The sequence below is a fragment of the Octodon degus genome, unplaced genomic scaffold (genome assembly GCF_000260255.1).
Source record: "Octodon degus isolate 3935 unplaced genomic scaffold, OctDeg1.0 scaffold00114, whole genome shotgun sequence".
NCBI lineage: Eukaryota > Metazoa > Chordata > Mammalia > Rodentia > Octodontidae > Octodon > Octodon degus.
This window is the reverse complement of record NW_004524690.1, coordinates 6378570-6403193: the sequence shown is the minus strand read 5'-3', so window position 1 is coordinate 6403193 and position 24624 is coordinate 6378570. Positions and strand designations below refer to the sequence as shown.

General features: G+C 36.6%; 1 protein-coding gene across 1 annotated transcript in view; it reads right to left on the bottom strand.

Moving 5' to 3' along the window:
* Snx25 (sorting nexin 25) overlaps nt 1-24624 on the bottom strand; it is a 154398-nt gene that overhangs the window by 47484 nt on the left and 82290 nt on the right. The window contains exons 7-10 of the mRNA XM_004639785.2: nt 14122-14303; nt 8301-8432; nt 5616-5888; nt 2516-2677 (exon numbers count right to left, since the gene is read on the bottom strand). Coding sequence (XP_004639842.2) covers nt 2516-2677; nt 5616-5888; nt 8301-8432; nt 14122-14303 — 749 coding nt within the window. The remainder of the gene's footprint in view (nt 1-2515; nt 2678-5615; nt 5889-8300; nt 8433-14121; nt 14304-24624) is intronic.

The following is a 24624-nucleotide window of genomic DNA, read 5'->3' as shown; positions in this document are numbered from 1 at the left end:
CAAAAACAAAAGCAGAATGGAAGTTTTGGAGAGGAGAGGGAGTGAGAAATGGGGACTAGTGTTTAATGGGTACAGAGTTCCAATTATGATGGAAATAGTTCTGGAGATAGATGGTGGGATGGTTGTAAAACAATATGGATATTCTCTATGCCACTGAAATATACACTTAAAGTGGTTTAAATGGCAAATATATATAGTTAAAAAATAAACTTTTTTAAAAAATGCTATGCTCAGGGCTGGAGAGATGGCTCAGTGGTCTAAAGCACCTACTTAGAACAAGCTTGGCAAAGCACAGGGACTGCGGTTCAATCCCCCAGCACCTCATGCCAGTCAGCCCCGCCCCCTGGTGGGCTGAGCGGGCCACACACACACTAAATAAATGTAAAAAATAAATAAATAAATAAAAATAAAAATAAAAATAAAAATGCTATGCTCACTCTCTCCCTGGCTTTGTTATGAGAAAACTGATAGGGTTACACACCTATAATTTGAGGATAGCAGTTTCATCCCAACTCTCCTGAATGTAGAGTCTACCAGGTCTCTCCTTGCTCAGAAGGCCTATAGGAAGCACCCCTTGTCTGTGCCATTGTCTTACATTTTATTAAGACTATTTGACTTTCATGTATATTTTAATCTATTTTCTGGAGACTGTCACCCTTGTGTCCCTGATTCTTCACAGTGAAAAGCATAGCAACATATATTTTACTCATTTTTTCTGATGCTAAGATTCTTCCTGATCAGTGACTTGCTCCCAATATTAACTTAGAATTGGAAAATCTGCTTTAGACACACAAAATTGCTCTGGAGAAACAAAAGAGAACCTAGGCATTGGATTTCAGGAAATCAAACAAAAAGGCAACTTTGACATCTACAGCTAATGATGCTGCTGAAGAAGAGAACTGAGAGAAGCAGGAAGGTGAAGCAAACTCCTGGCTTCCTTTATTGAGGGGAAGAAGACCACTACCAATGGATGCACAGAAAAATGACCTTATCTATAATTAGACATTGAATACAGGAAAATCTCTAGGACAAATGTTTGTTCAGGCATGCATTAACTGCCAAGTTACCAAAACCTTTTCAACATCCATCTTAGGTTTTACAACATTAATTATTAGAAACATTAATTCACTGTCACCAAAATGAGCAAAAGACATAAAAGCAGCATGACACATCCTTCTGGAAAGATTATCAGCTTCTTTATATCTCTGGAGCCCTCAGAGCCTTGTAAACAATCACCAGAAGCAGAGTGCTTCTCTGAGCAGCCATAAACAATTTGATCTAATAGGCAATGTGGACGATCCCTTCTCTGATGTGAAATTAGCTTTCTAATTAGGGGAAATCTCTTGAAAATGTTTTCATACAATTATAGCTCTGAATATTTACCCCATGGTTACTTTAAGTCAAATAAATAAATATATTTCAACCAAATAATGAATCAAACAAAATAATTCATTGAATATTTTCTAGTTTATCCTGTTCCCCATAAATACATTTTAATTTATAATGAGGTAGACCCAAAATAAATGAAACAAGAGTTCATGAAGAATACACCATACTGAAAGCACTGATTATCTGGCATGTGAGCCGATTCTGTTTATCATCCCAGAGATGTTCTTGTCATGAGAAGATGGCAAACTCTCCAAGTTGTCTATATGCTAAGAATGACTCCGTGTAAGGAGGAGACTAACTCCATTTCTTACGATGACCCAGGAAACTTAGCTGTTCATGTATTTCCTTCTCTGAGCCCCACTAACAATTATTAGAGTCATTTTCACGCTGCATTTCCTTTTCCCTCATAATTTTGTAAAAAGATTACTAGCAAAAATTACAAACTTCTGTAGGACTTTGTTTTCTTTCTTTATTTAAAGAAAACCCACTACATATTATCTGGGTTACAGATAATAAATATTTTGACTCTAAGTTACTAATAGGTTCATGATACATTGATCTCATCACATTTTATCTGAGGAATATTACAGAAGCACTTGAATGCCCACGAAAGCAGCACTAAAGAGTACCATGGAAGAAAACCCATGTGACTCACTAGAATTGTTTTATTCCAAGTTGCTTTCCTGTTGACCTACTTGAATCTCTAAAACACGTTCAGAAAGCACCAAGGAAACCCATTTGGCACCTCAAACAAGTGTCAGGCACAACTATATTACAAAGACCTCTTTGTTTTACACTAAAAAAGAATAATGACACAGCAAAAGTATACACTATAGCTTGGATTTGAGAAATGTCAATTAGAGATACATTTTTTAATTTTCAAATTTTGTTGTGTTTTAGCAAAAGAATTTAGTTTTTGCAAAATTCTGTAAGTTCCTCTAAATTATAATTGGGCAACTGAAAGAAAAATTTTTCCCCAAAAAATTGTCCATAAGTATTTAACTTATTCTATCACTACACTTCCTTTTAAAGAAATTGACACATCTGTACATAAACTGAAAACTGTTACTTCTTAAATTAGACAAATGGAAACCTTCAGATACAATCTTGAAAAGAAAATAGTTACCTTCTTGTCAGGTTTTGGTGCATTCTGAATAGAACTTAGAGCTTGCCTTTTATATTCAAGTTTCTCATTTAGTTCTCGCAATTTGTTCACAGTAAAACTGGCTTGTTCATTAATCTCACTGGTACCTTCAACCACAACTTCATCAGCCTCACCTCCTGGGTCCTAGAGGGGGGAAAGTTACATAACACTATATTTTATGACAACATAAAAATCAGTCATTATTAACTATTATATAGATGCCTGCTATGATTTGTGTCTAGCTGTCCCCCAAAGCCTCACGCAGTCATGGGGCAGGCTTCTAGAGTTTGTGATTAATTTATGATACAATGCTAGGATTATGGGTGTGAGTGCTGCTAGGATTATGGGTGTGAGTGCTATACCTGACCTGGGGAAGATAGTCTGAATGAAACATAAGGAAGGTACAGAGGCTTGCTCAGCACTGCTCCTGCCTTTTTCTCTTGCTGTTTTCCGCCACCATGAACTGCTGCCCTCTGCAATGTGTCACTCTGCCTTGGAGCAAGCTGAGTATGGACTGAAACCTCCACAAACTGTAATCCAGATAAGCCTTTTCTTCCTTAATTTTGGGGTGCTGGGTATCTTGTCCCAGCAATGAAAAAGTTAACCAAGACAGTGCCACATCAGTATAATGTACTGTTTCAAAATACTGTATTCCAGTTGGAGAACAAATACTAGAGTAGAATGCTTAGAAGCAGAGTGCCTTTTTATTTTGTAGTAAAGAGAAAAATCAAAGTATTTAGAACCAAAGTAACTGGTATCCAGAATTGTAGAAAATCAGGGAAATATTTAATAACCTAATAAAAGGGGAAGAAATTTCATGACATTATTTCCCAAAAGTTACATCCAAGGAATCTGTATGGAACAAGGGAAGGTAACTGAGTTATTCCCAACTCAATCTGAATATTCAATACATAATCTTTAACAAAGACAGACATCTTGCTTCTTTCTAGTCTCCTATAAGTATTATAAAAAGCTACTAGAAGTCCCTTTATTTTTATTTTTTATTTCTGTATTTTAGGGAAGAGTCTACAGTGTGTTCAGGGTCTCACTACTATATTGGACTGATAGTGGTTCTCCTGTTTACAGCCTCCCAAGTGCTGGGATTACAGGCGTGTACCACCACGCCCAGTCTCAATCACCATCTCAGTGTGCCCTGGGGGTGGGGCCAGCATGGCAGGCCCTGGGATAGAATCCCAGGCCCCTGTACCTGCTTGCAGGCGCTTTAATCCACTGAGCTATTTGGCTGGCCCCTAGAAGTCCCTTTAAAATAAATTTCCAAATTAATACTATAAAAGAATTTTCAGTATTTTCTTACTTCAGTTCTTCTCTTGTTATAAATCAAGAGGTAGATTATTATTTTATAAGTAAAATATCATTTGACAGTGACTTAAAATTGACAAAGAACTATGTAACTTGAAACAATTTGGATAGATTATGAACAGCATGTAAACGAGAGTCAGAAGGAGACAACATGTAAAATACTGAAATGAACTGCTGAGGTCCATCTTTTGATTTCTTTACTTCTTATCTCTTCTCCTGATTTTTTTCTTCTATTTTTCATTAACAATATCTAAATCTTTTAAAGAAAAATAAAAATACTGATAGTTCTAGAAAAAAAGCTGCGTTCATTTCTATATATTCTTTCTACTCCCTATAAATATATACATTATGACAAAATTCTAAACTTTGTACTCATTTAAATATATATATTACAACATAATTCTACACTCATTTACTGGGAATTCTGCCTTTTCCAAATAATACAGCACTTGATAATATTATAATCTCCAACATTATAATACTACAGCTGTACTGTATTCAACTGCGCTGACAGTTTACTGAGGTGTATTTCTACTGCTGCTCCTGCTATGCATTGATTTTGCCTCTTTGCTATTTCAAACATACTCAAACAAGTTCCATCATGTACAAAGGTTTTCTACATTTTAATTATTTTCTTAGGATACATTTCTCAAAGTTTCCCCTTCTATAGATTATAGGAACAAAGGGCATCAATAGATTTCAAAGGGTCAGTAATATATATTAGCCTTCTTTGAATCTAAGTTAGGGTGAATTTTTTATGTTTGTTCATTACTACCTCTCACATCAACTGTCAGTTCAAGTCTTTACTCATTTTATCTGTTTGGTAATGATACTATTAATTTCACTAAGCTTTTTTAAAAGTTTGCTGCAATAATAATTTTAATAACTTGTAATTTTTTAAGTAAAAGATAATGTACTTAAACTGTGAACCATCTCAAAAATAAAATGCAGGGAGTAATGAATTTAAGACCAATCAGTGAAGTCATTTCATATGGAAAGAACAAAGCAACAAGATGTAAAAGTCTGAATGAAAACCATACAATTTTACAACAGTTCAGAGACCTTTCCACTATCATCAAAAGGAAAGACTTGACTCTGCCAGGCTGAAGACACTATAACCTTGGCAAAATAATAATAATAATAATAATAATAATAATAATAATAATAATTCCAAGATAAATCATAATCTGTGTACAAATTTTCAATTTATACACAGACAATACACTAATAGTAAATGAGTAATGTCACCTGGAGCTATCCAAAATGATCAACCGTACTTTAAAAAAAAAAGTAGACCTCAGATACAACAGGAAGGCTTCCTTGGGAGCATTTTACTTCCACCTGATTTTCTTAGCATTCCTAAAGCTCCTTCACACTTCCTCTCTCAACCCTCTTCTCATACCTTTTCTGTGTAGGTCCTGGACAACAATCCTACTAATTCTCCCTGGATCAAGACACAAAATGATCCAACCCAACCCACAGATTGTCTGCTCCCACTTTTTAGGAGTCAAACAATAAATGGGTCTAAGATAGTAAGAGGTCTCTGACTCACTGGTGACAGTGACAGCAAGTAGGTCAGAACGACAAAAAAGGGAAGTGCACAAAACCAGAAGCAGCAAGATATTTTAACTGTTTATTCTATGCAAGTTCTATGTATTAAAAGACGAAGGTATGCATCAAATTTGGCTCAAAGTAGGCACTCACTTAATCTTACTTAAATCTTATCCACTAAAAAAGAAGAAGAAATCTAAATGTGACTCACCATTCCATCATTTTTGGAAATCAACTGTGAGTCTTCTTTATCTTCCTCTTTTATCATCAATTTCTCATACAGGTCACTGACAATAAAGGAAGGGTAGTATCTGTCTTTTAGGGTCTCAAATACACCTTCCTGGATTTTGCAGAACACCTTAATATCTTTATTTCCTACAAGACATTGCTGGATTTCTTTGTAAAGTGATTTTTCCACACATATTTCTTTACTTTCCACAAAGAACTTTTGATAAATTTCACCAACTAATTGTGGAACTTCATTCTGAAAAAAAGTAAAGAGAAAGATAAAGAATATGATTTCTGAGAGAAATCATTTTGCACTGATGAAAGCTGGAAGGAAGCTGTTTAGGATATACTGTAGTACTGGACTGCTGTGGAATACATGTCACCCTGAAAAATATAAACTGCCCCTTAAAACAAACAGTTCATGTGTAACAGTTACTTTCTGTAATTTTTCTTAAATTCCAGAGAAAAATAAAGAATGAGAATAGCTCTCTTCCTGCAATGGATTCCTTTCCATAAATTTCCATTCCACAAAAATATAATTTATTAACTAAAATCTATTTGATGTTTCATCTAATGTAAGTAATTAGAAGTCTAATATGAGTAATTTCTTACCCCAGAAAGAAGATAATAATTTCGCATTTGGCAAAACAAACAAGACAGATATTTTCAGAATAATTACCTTACAGTGGAGACTAGTGATAGCAAACCTTTTAGAAACTGCAACCCAAAGCCCACTATTGAGTTAGTTTAGAAAAAACAATTTATATATTAACATCTTTTGCTTTAAAAAAGAACTATGTGTGCCATAGCTTCACCACCACTGGCTTAGATTTCAGTGGCACACTTAGGTCGTCACTGGCCTATTTTAGAAACAAACATTTCTTGTAATTGCCATAATCTTTGTATTTCCTGAGGGAGGAAAGAAGGAGGGGCAATGAAAAGAGAATTGAGATAGTCATGTATATGTACCAACTCCCATGAGAAATGCAATCATTATGTACTGCAAACATGTACCATTATGTATAGCAATCATGTATCAAAAATTCCTTATATTTCTTCTAAAGGCACTTCATTAACTCTTTAATATACCAAATTTTCAACAGCTGCAAAAAATAGATATACAACATGACTAATCAGTGTTCCAAGGTTAAAATATAGAAAATCTGAGTAAGTTGTATGTTCTTATTTCATTCAAAGTTTTCAAGTTGTATTAAGTCATCTCGAGTCAAACCTGGTAAATAAAAACGAGTACCAAAGTTGGCAAAATACTATGTAAGATGAGGTAACTTGTGGCTTATAAAGTAATGATACAAGGAATAAGAAAACTTAAAAATACTCCAAGACAGGATTTAATTTCTGAAACAGCGCAGTTAGTGACTTATACTTAAAAGTCATTCAGTTCTAGCAACATTCATATTCAAATGAAATAAAATTCTGTTGATATTAATAAGCCTCTTGAAATGTTATACAAGTATGTATATTTCAAATATATGTGTTTATATATGTACATATGCACATATTATTTTATAGCTCTCCCTTCCCTCTCTCTGGCCCTCTCAACAGTTTCACTATTTTGCCCAAGCTGCTAGCAAACTCCTAAGCTCAGCTGTCTCTCATTAATTCAGCTTCTAGAGCAGATCAGACTCAGAAACACGATACTTTGCCCAGATTAATTCTTAACTATATTACTGTGAACTGGCCAAGTACAAAGCAGTATGCTTACTGCTAAGTTCTTCATTCTAAAAGAAGGATATAACCAAAAATGTAATTTGTGATCCTTTACCCAATCATATTTTATTTTATTTTTGTTTTTGGCTCTCATCATGAATTCTAAATTTATTTCTATTTCTGTTAAAATCAATCTAGATATGTTTTTTTTTTTTACAATCAGGTTCCTGTAGAACAAAGAGAGAGCACTGGTTTAAGCCTCTGATACATAGCATGTTTTACAATAAAAAGTATAATAAATGTTAATTTTTTTAATTATTACAATAAAATGCACATTGTCATTAATCCACCTCAAAATACTCCTGCTTGTTTCTTTTTTTAAATATTTTTTTTGAGAAACAAATAGCAATGAGACATTTTCAAAACCGATTAGTAGGACAGTTTCAATACTTAATACACTGCATATTGTTGTCTTAGTGGTTATTCATTGTAGAAGATGCACACATGGTATCTTCTCCACAAACACTATTAGAACAAATTTTTCTATTCATTGAATTAAGAGACTATAGCTGTATATCTATCATAACTATTTTGAATATACAGATACCCCAATCATATTTTAAATAATATCTAATTTGTATGAAGAAAAATATATATAATAAGTAGCAGGATTATGACAGTGAGGTATAGGTGGTAAGACCAACTTATAAATACCTTTTTATATTGCGTTAAAAAATAACTATTAGAAACCAAATTCAATCTCTTGGTACATTTATGTATCTTTCCCCCGTCACTATACATTCAAATTCACTATACATTTTCTGCAAAAATATAATGCAATTTCATCTACTATAATGGGCTGAGTAGAACGTCAATGTTAATTTTAGTTTAAAATCATTTTTTGATGTATATTTACAGTTTCATTGAAACAAAGATATCTGTTGCACCACATAAGCTTTCATCTGCTAAGGATTAATACTCTTTAGCCCATATATACTACCTTGTTAGCATTCTTTAAATGTTCTACAGATTCCCAAAAACTAATCAGTGCTCTCTTGTCCATTCTTTCCATGTATATTTGAAAATGCTCTCGATACAAAGTATTGGCCAAGATATCTTCAAATTGCAGAATCTGTTAAGGGAATTTAATAAAAATGTTTTTAAAAATCAAATTTGAAATACTAGTTTGCTTTAACTTCCAGTGAATTAACTTCTCCATTTTAGGGAAAAAAAACACATTTTTAAGTTCAAAGTCAAAATTTAAAGTTCCTCATAAAATGAAATATCTCCTCTACCACTTTCTAAATCTTAAATAGTACAAAGCCTACTGAATGTTCAAAATGCACATATTTGAAACATACTAATTTTCTATTAATCATTCACTCATTCAACAAAGATCTGAGGCATACTTGGTGTCAGGCATAGTTTTAAGGAAAGGAGACACAACAATCCCTCGTCCACAGAATACATATTCTCCACTAAAACAGTAGTTGACTAGGGGCCAGGGAGATGGCTCAGTGGAATAAGTGTTTCCCTGGCAAGCACAAGGGCCTAAGTTCAATCCCCGGTTCTGCCAAAAAAAAGAAAAAAAAAAAAAAAATCAACAGTTTTAAAACAGTAGTTGACAATCACAGAAAAATTGAAGAATGATGTGAAAAAAAAAAGCTGGAGTCTTAAGGTTTGGCATTTTTGCTTTCCATCTATTGTTATACAACTGAGGGAAATGCAAACAATTTTATATCTTTCTTCAAGATATATCTTAACACACTCAATGAAGAATCCTAAGCATCACTGTCAATTGGCCCTAATATTCCAGAACATAGATGTGCCAAATTCCATTCTATTATTCCTGTGTTTACCATTTTGTGTGTTCATAAAAAAGGGCAAATTCTCTGAAGGTATAATAGAAACTATCTCAAGCACAGATTGTGCAGTAACTAGAAAGTGGATACTGTTTATGACTCATTTAGGGAAAAAAAAAATGCCTCAAATTAACGTAGAAAGAATTTAAGGCCCATATACTTACTTCTGAATCAGTGATCAAAACTTCCTCTATTAAGGGAAGTTAAATAAAAACTTAAAGTTGGGGGCCAGGAATATAGCTCAGCAGTACTGTCTGCTGAGCAAGTGCAAGGTCCCAAATTTAATTCTGGGTATCAAACACAAAACATAAAACCAAAACTTACATGTTGAGATTAAAGACTACCATTATAAAAGTTGGCAAATTTTCTGAAATGTTACCAGCAAAATTTCTAAAAACTAAGTGCACATTTTCTACGCATGCTAAACTTTCCTGTCACCAATATAACAATACAACCTTCCTTCATTTGTTTTGTGGGCAGAAAGACGAACACATTTTCATATAATTTCTGGTAACCAAAAGAAATGGCTGAGGGCCAGTGGTATAGTTCAGCAGATTAAGAGCTTGCTCCGGTAAGTGCAGGGGCCAGGGTTCAGTTCCTGATATCACGTGCCATGCCAGCCCTGGCCCCAGGCTTGTGGAGCCAGTGATGGAGTCAACGCCTATAATCCCAGCACTAGGGAGACAGACATCAAGAGGATCACCACACATCCAAGCTACATAGTGAGACCCTGCACACACACACACACACACACACACACACACACACAGAATTAAAATAAAAATAAATAAAAGAAGTGGCTGGGCTGAGGAGATAGCTCGCTGGCCTACATGCCTGCCTGGCAAGTGCAAGGTCCTGAGTTGGATCCCAAGTACTGCGTGCCAGGCTGGTCCCAGAACCAGGTGTGGTGACATACACCTGTAATCCCAGCACTGGGGAGGCTGAGACAGGAGGATCACTACGAGTTCAAACTGTGTAGTTGAGACCCTGTTTTCTAGACATAAAAACATAAAAAAAAGAAAAAAGAAAAGAAAAGAAATGGCTACCCATAATACAGACTACTAACAATTACGTCTCCACAAACTTTTCAAACCACTAACATTTAGTTCACTAACTTTTGGACATCAGAACATATGATTTTCCTTTGGGAAACCCATACCAGTGAAGCATATAAAACACAAATCCTACCTCAATATGCTCTGAAGAGGTTTTTATTAAAAGGAGCAGTTATCAATTTAGGCTAGGGAAGATGGACCAACAATTCCATGAACAAGGAGAGAATTTTCTTTATACTGGGCTGCATTTATACTGTTTGTTTTGGATTGTGCTTGGATCAAACAGTGCAAAATTTGCCCCTGAAGAAAAGACCACATATACAGTGTCACTGGCATCCAAATCCCCTATATTTTTGTTTTCTCTTATTTTTTCTGATAAACTTCCTTTCATTTGTCCATTCTGAGGTCCTTTATGGAGGAGGGAACCTTGCAAAGAAAAAAAGGCACATTGCATTGAAAACAAAGCAAGATATGCAGTGCCGGACAGTTAAAACTGTTTGGGCTTTGGAGCTAGACCTACCTAAGTCTGAGGTCTAACTCTGCTACCTTGTAGTCCTATGAGTTGTTACTCCATCGCTCAGCTTCAGGACATCATCTGTACAATGGGGAAGATACTACCTACTTTACTGTTGTGAGCTGAAGCGTTGTGAAACACAACAGACAACCACAAAAACTAATCAGAAAGAATCTAAACCAGAACTTTGGTGAAGAAAGAAGGTAGTGGCACTGTCAAAAATCAGAACTTTCTAGTTGAGGAACTATCAATTAGCAGTGAATCTCAACCAGAGTAATATAAACATTAGAAAGAAACATTTTTAATATAAACCTTAAAAATACATATTTCGGGCGGGGGGAGATGGCTCAGTAGGATAAGTGCTTGCCTGGCAAGTGCAAGGGTCTGAGTTCAATCCCCAGTTCCACCAAAAAAAACAAACAAACCATATTTCTCACTAAGTGCTGCTCTAACTGGATCCCCCTGACGCTGATATATTGTATTTTTACTCTCATTCAAAAATATTTCCTAATTTCCCTTATGATTATTTTCTTTGAGGATTTATTTAGATATATTGTTTAGATTTCCAAATATTTGGGGCTTTTCTACATCTCTATTACTAGTTTCCAGTATAATTCTAATGTGGTCAGAGAGAACAACTTCTTAACAGTTTTAATCCTTTAAATTCGGTGGGATTATGGGCTGGGGAGATGGCTCATTAGAATAAGTGCTTCCCTGGCAAGCGCAAGGACCTGAGTTCAATCCCCGTGTTCCCCTAAAACAAAAATAAATTCGGCGGGATTTATTTCAGTACCAGCAATGTATTTTTGTTTTGTTTTTGAGACAGGGTCTTGCTTTGTCATTCAGGCTGGTCTTGCACACACTATGTAGCCCAGACTAACCTCAAGCTCATAGCAAGCTTCCTGCCTTACCCACCTATGTGCTCCAGCAATGTAGTTTTGGCAAACTGTTCTGTGTAGTACACGGTGAGAAAAAGGTATTTTCCTTGGTGTTATTAGAGTGAATGCTCCATAAATGTCCATTTCCTTTAGTTGGTTGACAGAACTGTTTGGCTTCTGTATCCTTTTTTTTTTTTTTTCCTGTATCCTTCTGATAGTCACTGAAAAGGTGGTTAACATCCTCAACTACTATAGATTTCTTTTCTTCTTGATGAATTGACCACTTTATCATAATGAAATAGTCACTTCTGGTTATATTCCTTGTTCTGAAGTCTACTTCATATGACATTAAATGCTGTAGATTTCTCATGCTTAGTATTTGCATGGCATTTTTAAAATCACTTTCAACCTACCTGTGCCTTTCATTTGTTTTAAGTAATATATAATTAAGTCTTAATCTTTTTTAATGCACTGACACTACTTTAAATGGAGGATTCATCTTTCTTGGAAGTGTAAATTTTGAAATAGTTACTGGTTTACCCTGGGTCAGATAATGACTGGTCATAGCAAAAGTTCTTCAGTAACTTATGAAATTATCATAGTGGCCTTAACTAAAATCTTATCGGAGGAATAGTAAACCACCACATAATTCTATTACACTACCTGAAGCTTCCAGCGGATAACTAGAGGAAAAGGTTTTATTCTGAGGATAAACTGATGCTGCAGAAGTAGATTTCTCCTCTCTTGGCTACCTAGAAAGAATGAATTAAAAATCCAGGTAGCACTGAATTATCTGTTCCTAATAGACACTGCACAGTACTCTTTTTTTTTTTTTTTTTTTTTTTTTTTTTAGCATAACCGGGGATTGAACTCAGGCCCTTGTGCTTGCCAAGGAAGCACTTATTCCACTGAGCCATCTCCCCGGCCCCCTGCACAGTACTTTTATACTCTACTGAAATCACATCAGTTCTCCTAGAATGAGCTCTCTAGATCCCAAGGATTTACTATAGCATAACATCTAAAAGCATACCATGCTTTGACTACCTGCAAGTCATTAGATAACTCCTAGGTATATATCTTATATCTATTAGGTCTATTTATTTATTTTGAATTAAATAGAAATATTTCAGAGTAGGAATTCTATCTTACTATTTTTGTATCCTTGCACCTAGCATTTCACCTGAGAGATTACAGGCCTTCAATCAATGTCTGCTGAGCCAATGAATGGGAATAAGGTAAGACCTCACTTATGATGTGTGCCTAGATGTTTATTTAAGAGGCCAAATTGGAGGAAAAAGAATAGGAGGGGAAATATTCAACCTGCCAAGTCTCTGTCACAAAGATTCACCAAAAGATGAAATTTTCCCAGATATCATAAGGCCAAAATCTGAGAAAGAGGCAGTTGCTAAGTGCATATCAATAGGCTTTTTAGAGATTGTGGCATCCCTCTACAAAACAAGATTTCCTTACATGTGTGCCACCTATGTAAGATGCTGCAGAACTCTAGCCTGTGTTGGGCTTGGTAGAAAGAGGGGACAGAAGTCCTCCTGAAGAAGTTCTAAGAAGACTAGGACAAAAAAAGGTGAAAGAGTAAAAGCTCACAGGAGGCAGGGGGAAATCACAGATAGGCCTCTGAACTAGAGATGAACAAGAAAAGATGAAGAGACTAAAAATCAGAACAGTAAAGGTCTCAGGATATAGCCAGGGTTAAAGTACTACACTCATGTTGGCTTCTTTGTGGCTATGTGACACTGTTCAAAAAGGAATTTGGAATTTGCCTTGGAGTTCACCAAGTGGTACAGCCTGGCTCCTCGGGGTGTTCTATAACTGTTCCCTTAAATCTAGTATGTCCCAGGTCACAGAAAACACACTTTATCCTTAAGACAGGTGCTAAAGTCAGATTTGAATACATTCCTAGGCTCTGTGATTTAAAGATTCAGTATCAACAGACAGTTTGAAGTTTTGTACAACAAAACCAGTCATCAATATCTTATGGCTCAGTGAGAAATTATCCAAGAATTGGGAATCAACCACATCTATGTTGTCATCCAGCTCCTATGAGGACTCAGGCAAAATACTTAGACCCATTATTCCATTATCTGAAAATAAGGACATCAAATAGATATCTCACAGCAATGTAGCAAGAGTTAGATAACTTTCAAGATAACTTTCATTGCACAAGCAGTTATTTCTATCCAAATGATGAGTAGCTTCACTGGGCTTTTTTTAATAAATATAAACATGCTCCTCTGGGATGGGGGAGAACAGAAAAGGGGGATGGAAAAACACATGCATGCACACACACCACACACTACCTATCATACCTATTACCAGTCACAAAAGGACATCAAGTAATATGGCTCTTTGATTCATAACAAGTGTGAGTCTATAATTATTGAACAAATACCTTAAGTTAAAGACTGTAGGTAAAAGGCTGCATATATGGTTGTATCAATGTTTATAATAAAGTTGGCTGATATGGTCAATACAAGAAACTACAAAGTGGTTCTACCTTCTGGCTTTGAGGCCCTTCTCCCTCATCCAAGGCCCCATCCTCCTGCTGGTCATAGGCAGGACCTCCCAGGATTCTGATTCTCTTCTCACACTGCTTCTTTGCCACAGTCAGCTGGTTAATGTACCTTTTCATATTCCTGGCCCTCAGGAGGTCAGCTTTCATTGCAGCAGATTCCTTACCTTGAATAGGAATGATGAACAGCACCCAGTCAGAGGACAAGATATACAAGAGGGAACATAACAGCCTGAACCAGATCAGTGTCTGACATGGTATATTTTGAACAACTAAACAAAACAGTAGAATACAAATACCAGTAATTTTTAACATGATTTCTAAATATATCACTTTAATTCAAGTGCAAATATTTTCATAAAAACTACATAATACAGAAGACAGGGAGATGGCTCACTGGAATAAGTGTTTCCCTGGTAAGCACAAGAGCATGAGTTTAATCCCTGGTTCCACCAAGAAAAGAAAAACAAAAAACAAAAACTACATAATAAATCCCTAAACTGATTTGTTGATATTTAATATTTTAAATGAATGTGTATGTATTTATAAGCATGTGTTGAGTGTTCACTATTATCTGTCAGTCACGGGCTTGGTTTTTGTGATTCAAGACTAATTAATTGGTGGTCCTCTTGAAACTTTTTAGAGTCTAGCAAAAAGAAAACAAAAGATTATACTAGCAATTAAAAGTATAACATAGGATAAAAAGAAAATGAGCAAGTATCTCCTATTTGATAGAAGATCCTAACCCAGGCTTAAGGAAATTAATTACATTTGACCAAACATGATTAAAGTGTGACAGACATGAGTAAAGTGTGACAGACAGAAAAATACAGGGTGATAGAGTGCTGAGACAGGGAAGAGAAAAGAACTTTAAGGCCTTGTATCAGATGTAAGAAGCTAAAAGAACTAAGATGAATCTGAAGCAGGAATGAACCAGGGAAAGAACTCTCTACCCCAAAAGTATTGTGAAGCTTTTGATGGGTTTTAAAAAGGAATATACTATAGATGGATTAGTATTTTAAAAGATTCCACAGGAAGCAGGATAAAAAACACATTAGAAAGTCAAAGACTGCTAGTAAGAAACAGGTTGGGAGATGATCACAGAAGCTGACAAGGAAGATAACAATGCATTGGCTCAGACTAAAGTCATGGCAGTGACAGCAGTCAGAGCTAGAGAATTTGAGAATGACAGATCCAGTGACTCACTGGACAGGAACGCAGATGGGTTGCTAAGGAATGAAAAGAAAAGAGAGGTGTTAAATATGGTTTCTAGATTTCTGACATGAACAGCCATGGAGATGAAAGGACTAATTACTTGACCAGGGACCACTGGTGAAAAAATAGCTCTGTGAAGGTTACAAACTCAACTTTGGACAACATGGTAGATATTTTCCAAACATTACCATAATGTCCTCCATCTCAAATTCTTTTTACACTGTTACTTCTCACACTCTCCCTCTAAATGTAAGATATGTTTCCTGAATCTCAATGGGTACTTATGATTATGGTGGAAACAATGCTGTTTTCCAAGGCTAGATTGTCAAAGCACTAAGCCACCATGTACATCATTTACTGCCCCAAGACTTCCACATATGAGGAAGCCTATACAATCAGTCAAGAGAAAGATAGAGAGGAACCAAAACTCTCAGCCCACAGCCCTGGCTGAGACATTGGCCCATGTGTCAGTGTACCAATCTGAAAGTGAATTATCTTACCTATCAAGCCACTCCAACTGATGCCACCTAAAATAGAGTTGAGTCATTCTTCCCAAATTTATTCATGAACAAAACAAATGGCTATCTCTTAAGACCCCAAATTTTAGTGGTCATGTTATGAAGCAAAACATAATCAGAACAGGCAAAATGAGACTGAGGGCTTTTGGGTTACTTATGTGGTAATATCGGGTCTAGAGATCACAATGTTCACCTCTGGAGTAATAACTGCTATCATGGGGTTAGGGGAGACAAATCAGGAAGAAACAAAATGACCCTCTTATAAAATCTAAATAAATAAAATGATAGTGAAGGCAGGAGTTCCATGTGTTTATTCACTGCTATATCTCCAGCATTGATAATCATGACAGGCAAAACAGTATGAATTGAAGAAATAGTTGAATGAAAGAGTTAATTGTGGCAAATGTTACTGAGAGGCCAATAACACATAGGTAACAATATAGCTAACATGAATATCAGGTATTGAGCTCTTTTTAGAATGCTAACTTTGATGGAGAAAAGCAGGATAAATTTCAACTACTCCACTCTGCTTCTACATTCCCTTCTACCTTCACAAAAATCTGCTGTCGCCAAGATCATTATGACCTCTGTGCCCAATTCATTGGACAGCTTTCAATGAAGTCTACAATTAGAGTTAGATTTGAATTATGGCTCTGTTATATGGATGTGAGTAAAATTTTTTAAATTTTAATTTAAAACTACTTCACATATGCAATTTAAGGCAAAAACAAAAAATTATAAAATTAATTTTAAATGACTAAGCATTAAGCATTACCTTAAGGGGAATGGGCTGCCTTTGCCCATATAATTTGAAGGCAGAGTAAAGGAAGGCAATTTTGTTTAAAGTAAGCAAGAACTGGGCTGGTTTTAATGCTTATAAGAAGTAATCAGTTGTAGATAAAAAGAAGCCATATACAGGAAATGTAATCAAGAGAGGACATGAAGACATTAGCTTTGGCAAAGGGCCACCTCCTCCACTATAGTAACATGGAAAATAGAACAAATGGATATAGAGAGAAGATATCTGGAGATCAGTGGCTGGAAACTGGATGACTTCCCTTCACATAGATTTTTTTAAAAGTTAATTTTATTGAGAAACAAATAGCAATGAGACACTTTCAAAACAGGTTAGTAAGACAGTTACAATAATTAATACTTTGCATATTGCTGTCTTCCTAGTAGTTATAGTAAAAGATGCAGACATGATATCTTGTCCAAACACTGATGTTTTCTCTAAGGAGTAGTTATCCACACAGAGTGAGGTGAGAAAAGGGTGAGTGATCAGAGGCCTAAGTCAAATGGAAAAGAAAGTGTGAAACTACAGTGGAAAGTAGAAGAGTTCATCACAGAAATGCATGGGGCCCAGGGAGATAGCTCAGTAGAATAAGTGCTTGCCTGGCAAGCGCAGGGTCCCGAGTTCAATTCCCAGTACCACCAAAAAAAAAAAAAAAAGCACTAAGATTATTAGGCAACACTCAGAGTTTATGTAACCACTACATAGATGTAAATATCCTCCTTAAATATGGTAACTACAATTGTAGGACATGGGTCAGATCATATATTCTGGAGGTAAGTCCTACTATAGTGGTTGAGATAAAGAGCTACCATTAATAAAAGAACAAGGTTTGTTCTTTTGTTTCTTGGTCCCCCTCACAGGACGGTCAATGCTTTTTTTTGAGACAGGGTCTCACTATGTAGTTCAGGTTGGCCTTAGACTCACTGTGTAGCCCAGGCTGGCTTCAAACTCATGGCAATCTTCCTGCCTCAGCCTCCTGAGTGCTGAGTTAACAAGCAGGTGCCAGTACACCCAGCCAGCACATATTTACTGAAGGCCTCCAACTCCCGAGGACAGTGATGGTGAACTTTTTAGAGCTTTCAGTGACAACCAACAGCCTATTGTGGCATGTATACCATAGGTTTACCACCACCACCCTAGGACGATCATTTTCTCCCCCAGAACTAAACAAATGAATTCTTAAAACTTAGGCATATCATATAAACATAAGATATGTTTAGCATTCAAGAACAGCTTTTCTAGTACTTATTACAAAGGCTAATTGGCAACCTTCAGGTCAACAGATGACCTTGTTCAAGATGATCAGTCATTCAATACTATAGAATATCATCCTATAAGTGTGTTGAGGAGATATTTTCATTCAACATCAATAACTGTTTTGAACATGTCATATACTTTGCTACTAGCTGGCCCTGACCAAAGAATGCACTAACTCAGCATTTATCTCAATAGGAAAAAACAATATTTCAGTCTTCTTTGTGTAAATATAAAGATAAATGTAATTTGTCTCAAATAACTCCACTGTAAACTAAGAAGGTTTATGTGGGTATATGTAATGAACTGGATGCCTGAAACAGCTAAGTGTTAGGAGAAATGTTCACTTTTAAACATATATGTTGCTGGATGTGGTAAAACTGTACAATGCTACTGTCTAATCACAAATTTTGTTATCAAGTGCAACAGCAGCTTGTCGCTTAGCAAATCTGTATATTTTCCATGTTCAGAATAAAATGAGTAATGTGGAGCTCATGCAGCCCATGCTTCTAGCATGTAAAAATCCTTGTAAATCCAGTGATGTAAAAAACATTTATTTGTGGCCTTAAAGCCCACTCATTCATAAAATACTTATGTCAAGAAAAGTACAGAAAGGTGGGAATGTGACAAATTGCTGTGAACCAGCTCAAGCTGGATCCACACAACCATTATTATGCATTTCTTTTTTTTTTCCTGTATTTTAGGGAAGGGTCTACAGGGTGTTCAGGGTCTCACTACTAGATTGGAATCAGTGATCTGCCTGTTTACAGCCTCCCAAGTGCTGGGATTACAGGTGTGTGCCACCATGCCCAGTCTCATTCGCAGTCTCAGCATGCCGCAGGGGCGGGGCTGGCATGGCAGGCCCGGGGATCGAATCCCCGGGCCCTGTGTCTTCTTGCAGGTGCTTTTATTTGCTGAGCTATTTGGCTGGCCCCTTTTACTATGCATCTTAAGCAGTAACACTGTGCATTGTTGAAACTGACTTAATCACACAATATTTCATTGAGTTTTTTAAAAAGCCAACATAACAAACAGTGGCCAGTGAAACACTGGAAAGCAGTGGCCCTTTAAGTTGGTGCCAAGATGAATACATAAGTAACATAATAGTCCAAAATAATATTCCATTAATAAATACTTAATATTTTTTTCTTTTATATAATGTAGATTCTACTGAGATTGGAACAAAATGATTAAGTTTCCTTAAAAAGTACATTTATTTTGGACATTAGGTAAGCCCTTCTGGCTCTAAGGACATTTCAAGAGTCATGAACAACATTACAAATGTGTTTTTTGCTATAAATTTTATTCCTACAGTACAGCTCTTCTTTATGTAAGTGAAGAGCCTTGAATAACAGCACCAGAGGACAACTGTGAGGTGCTGTTTCTCATGAGGTACAAAGAGTGAAGTAACTTAACAGTGTAAACTAATGACTCCAGAAAGAGCTCTAGTGTAAATGGATTAAAATGACTGTATTTTTCAGGTATTGAAAGATGTCACTGGCAGGTTATTTTACTTCTCTCCTTGCATGCTACCATGTTTCAAGGTATACACTCACAACAACATCCTCAGCAGACTGAGGAGCTCAACAGATAACACACAGTGAGATTACCTCACTGGCATCTTGAGCTGGGTAACTTTGGTGTCAGCAGCTACTGTTTTGCAGCATCCTTGGCCTCTGCCACTAGATGCCAGCAGCATTCTACCTTTCACAGATGGCAACCAGAAATGTCTCAAGACACTGTTAGGAATAAAACTACATCCCACAGCCCCAAATGTGATTCCATAGAGAAGTACTAATGCAGTATAGAGGCATGGCTTCTGTGACCACAGAGAGAGCAAGGCTGCACACTCTACCCTTTTCCTGACTTCTCAATATGGGTTCTCAACATCTACCCTCCTCAGGATCTATAGGGCATCTCCAGGCAATCAAGGCATGAAACAAGGACTTATTCATGAAAAAAATATCTGGCCTCTATTCCCCAACCTGTGTACATACTAACAGACTAACCAGTCTTTGATTGTTTGCACTTTAAATAAAAGTTTTATGAAGTCCTTTTCAGGGAAATATTTACCAAATAGGTGTGTATCCACTTAGGGACTGATCAAGGCTCAACAAGAGAAATGTTGCTTGACTTCCTAGCACAAAGCTGGGTGTAATTTTCAGTAACTACTAATCACAAACTTCTTCAGAATTATCCGAAAAGTACTTCAAAAGCTGGCTGGGAACACACAAAATATTTACTTTGATTTTCAACTCGAGACTGGTATGTTCTTTTTAAAAGAACAAATGAGATTATCTTATCGCTCCAGACACCTGAAATTTCAGTCAAAAAGTGTCTACTTCAGTGGAAAGTGTATTTGAGGAATAAGCAAAAATCAGAGTTGATGGCAGAACCACTCACTTGACAGTGGAGGCAGCCATAGAGAACTCACAGACCTCTTCATTCTAGTCAGAAGGTGCCTACAGCCTGCTTTTTATTGCCTTCCTCTAACATCCTAAGTGCTGAAACTTGTAGCATTGCCTTTGGCCTAAGGTCTTCCAACACACATGAGGTACTTTTTAAAAAGGTTTTTTTTTTTTGTTTTTGTTTTTGTTTTTTTTGCATAAGGGGATTGAACTCAGACCTTTCTGCTTGCCAGGGAAGCGCTTATTCCACTGAGCTATCTCTCTGGCCCTTAAAAAGTCATATTAATTAAATCCACACATTAAATTTAGAATGTTTTTCCTAAATCAGCATGGTGTGCTGAAAAGACTGGAACTCACACTAGAACAAAGATCTGAGCCATACCATTTATAAGGACTGAGCATGACTCTCACGACAGCTACCTATGTGAATGAGTCGTACAGCAGAAAGAGTTGCAGGATTAAAAATCAGGAGGCCTGGATTCAAATCAAGTATGAGACTGACCAGTTCCATTTTAAACAAGGTAAATTATTTAAAATACTTTTAGACCTTAACTTCACTTTACAAAATGCAGATGTTAGGAAAAATATTGACTACAGTTTTTCAGGGAAGAGAGTAAGAGTAGAGTTAGCCATGAAAAATCAGATTATCGGGGGGCCTGCCCCTTAGCTCAGTTCTTTAGTGGCTGCTTCAACAAAGCAGTCAGGCTCATGTTGCTGTGGTTTGATCCCCATAATTCAAGCCAGCCAAACCTGCCCTGAAGGCATTCGGAGCAAAAAAAAAAAAAAAAAAATCAGATTATCATGAGTACAACAGAGGCATCTGAGAACTCAAGGCTTACAGAACTCAAGTGCATCAAGTCAAAGAACAAATCAAGGTTGAACAGTGATTTCAGGCTAGAGGCTGCCTTGTTCACAACATGCCTGAGCAAGGAGAGAGCCCCTACCAGAGAACCTACAGCAATACTATAGTAGGAAAACAGCCCAAGGTCTTAGTCCACATAGGCTGCTATAACAAAATACTATAATCTAGGTATCTTATAAACAAAAGAAATTTATTTCTCAGAGTTCTTTGGCTATAAAATCCAACAACGTTATCAGATTCAACATCTTCACACCTTTCACAGAGGTCCAACCATCCTTAGTGATTAAGTTTCATCCTAGAAGTTTTAGGAAACACATAAAAGATTAAAAGTTTATATCATTCAAAACTTACATAAATTGGTTTGTACAAGTTTACACAATTATAGTACAATGCAAGAAAATCAGATCAGATCAAAGCATTAAAAAAAAAAAAACCTGAGAAACCCACTAGAGTTCACAGAGCAAATTACCTGATATTCTTAAAGAAAATTCCTAATGGGAATAATGACTCCTACTAGCAGTGTCTGTATACGTTCAAGTATGATTTATATATTTTTTTCTACTTTACCTACAGTTCTACATGATATATTTAATTCTAAAACTGTTTACTTATACTTGGGTAAGAAGCACAATTTTAATAAATGAAAGGTAAATATGCTCCTGATCAATACTCAGAATACCATTCTTAGGTATGTACCATTTACATAGATTCTTCAACTTTATGTCCTTTGTTATTATTAGCTGAAGAAACAATACTCTTAAATTGCCTGCACTAATTTATATAACATTTTGCTAGTCAGAAAAGTAGAAAAGAAATCTTTAAAGGCAGCTGATACGGTAAGTTTACTCATAAAACTACAGGAGATATGTAGCACATGTCTCATCACTACTAGACTTCCTAAACTCAGTTAGCTCCTTATTAGACACATGATTGACCAACATTTTTCTTTCATTCTTTGAGGTACTTTTTCACTTTCTTGGGTAATTTCCTCTGACACATAGATGTTTTTGCCTTTTGTGGTACAAAGAATCAAACTGAGGGCCTTGAATATATTAGGCAAGCACTCTACCACAGAGCTATGTGTCAGCCACTCTTTTTGTGAAATAAGGTCTAGTTAAATTTCCTAGGCCATTCAATCCCTGGCACCATAGGTAGTGCTGGCCCCACCACCAGGCACAATGAGCTGGCCACTAAGACCGGGTGGGATGGCACATGCCTGTAATCCCAGCACTGGAGAGGCTGAAAACAGGAGGATTACTAGGCTTATGAGCTGCACAGTGAGAACCTACACCAAATACATTAAAAATTCCCAGGCTGGCCTTGAACTTGTAGTCCTCTTGCTTCAGACTCCAACTAGCTGGAATTAGAGATATGCATCATGGCACCTGTTTAAACATAATGTATGTTTTAAATGTTTTATGTCTAATTTATTTTATTCATTTATTTTGTCACTGCTTAGGACAAAGTCTTGCATCATTTTGGTGCACTTTAAGCCATTATGACTGATGTCCTTAGAAGAATATAAAACCTAAACACAAAGGAGAGACAGGTATGAAGGAAAAGCCATATGAAGACACAGAAAAGACAATTACACACAGTAGTCCCTCTTTTCCATCTCCAGTAGTCCAGCCTTACCTGTGGTAGATATATTCTAAGTCTTCCAGTGGATGCCTGAAACCTCAGAAAGTAATAAATCCCTACATATAATGGTTTTTTTCCTGTATGTACATAACTATAATAAAGCTAAGCATTATTCATAAGCTTTCAGGCCATTAAGCTAAATAAGGGCTACATGAACACATGCACAGTCAGTCCGTCAGCCGAGATACCCAATAAGTGACTAACGGGTGGGTAGCACACACAATCTGGAAACACCGGACCAGGGAACAATTAACATCTCAGGTAGGATGGAGCAAGTATGTGAGATTTCATCATGCTATAAAGAACAGTGTGAAATTTAAACCTTATAAATTATTTCTGAAGTTTTCCATCTAATATTTTTGGACTATAGTTGACTGCTGGTAACTAAAACCACAGATAAGGGAAACTACTCTGTAGGTCATGGAGAAAGTCCTGGAATAGTTCTTTCCCCCCACAGCTATCAGAAGGAAAAAACACCTCAACCTCAGACTGTATTCTCCTGAATTGTGAGAAAATAAATTTCTGTTGTTTTAGCCACCTGGTCTATAGTATGTTGTTGGCAGGGTGAACAAACTAATTTAACAAAACAAGAAAGGTAATTTTCTAACTAAACTCTTAACAAGGAGGAGCACTAAGAAAATGTTAGGAAGAAAAAAATCCCTCTTTAATGCAGCATTCTATTTAAAATATTTGTCAAACTATCTAAAAGTAAAGTATCTACCCTCCAGAAGAATGAGAACAGGCAAAGGAATACATTCTGTCCTCTTGTAGGAATTCATCAGATTAAGGTCCTCAAAAGTCTATCAATTTCTTCATTTAGAGTAAAAGCCAAAGCCCCTAAAAAACCTAAGGCCCGGGCTGGTGAGATGGCTCAGTGGTCTAAAGCACCTACTTAGAACAAGCTTAGCAAAGCACAGAGACCACAGTTCAATCTCCCAGCACCACATGCCAGCCAGCCCCGCCCCCTGGTGGGCTGAGCTGGCCACACACACACACACACACACACACACACACACACAAATAAATAAATAAAATAAAATAAAATTAAAAAAAAAAAAAACCTAAGGCCCTTCATGACTGGGTTTTCTTCCAATTATGCTTGTGTTCTCTCCTCTAAGCTACCCCTTTCCAGCCACATGTGCTCTCCCAGACAAGCCTGCAAGCTTCAGCCTCTGCTAATTATTCTTTTTTTTTTTAAATTTTATTTATTTGTGTGTGTGTGTGTGTGTGTGTGTGTGGCCAGCTCAGCCCACCAGGGGGCGGGGCTGGCTGGCATGTGGTGCTGGGGGATTGAACCGTGGTCCCTGTGCTTTGCTAAGCTTGTTCTATGTAGGTGCTTTAGACCACTGAGCCATCTCACCAGCCCCATCTGCTAATTATTCTTGCTCCTACCTTTCCAGACATCTCAAGCCCCCAGATCATTCAATGCTCACAAGTAGTAATAGAATGAGGTCTTCCCCATCACACTACTTAAGCCCACAATGAGCCTCCCCTCCAGCTGTGCCAACATCTCCTATCCCTCCCATAAACCCACATGTATATCTGCTTTTCTTTAAGGCACATATCATTATCAGAAACAACGTGCATTTTATTTGTGTGACTGCTGACTGCCTCACAGTCTAGCTCAGAGACTCAATGAATATAGAGATTTTGTTCAGTTTACTTTTTTAACATGCCTAGGAGGTGCTCAAAATGCATTTTTTTATTTTAAAGAGAATTGAAAAATAAAAGGTAAAGGGGCTGGTGAGATAGCTCAGTGGACTAAAGCACCTGCTTAGGCAAGCGCAGGGCCCA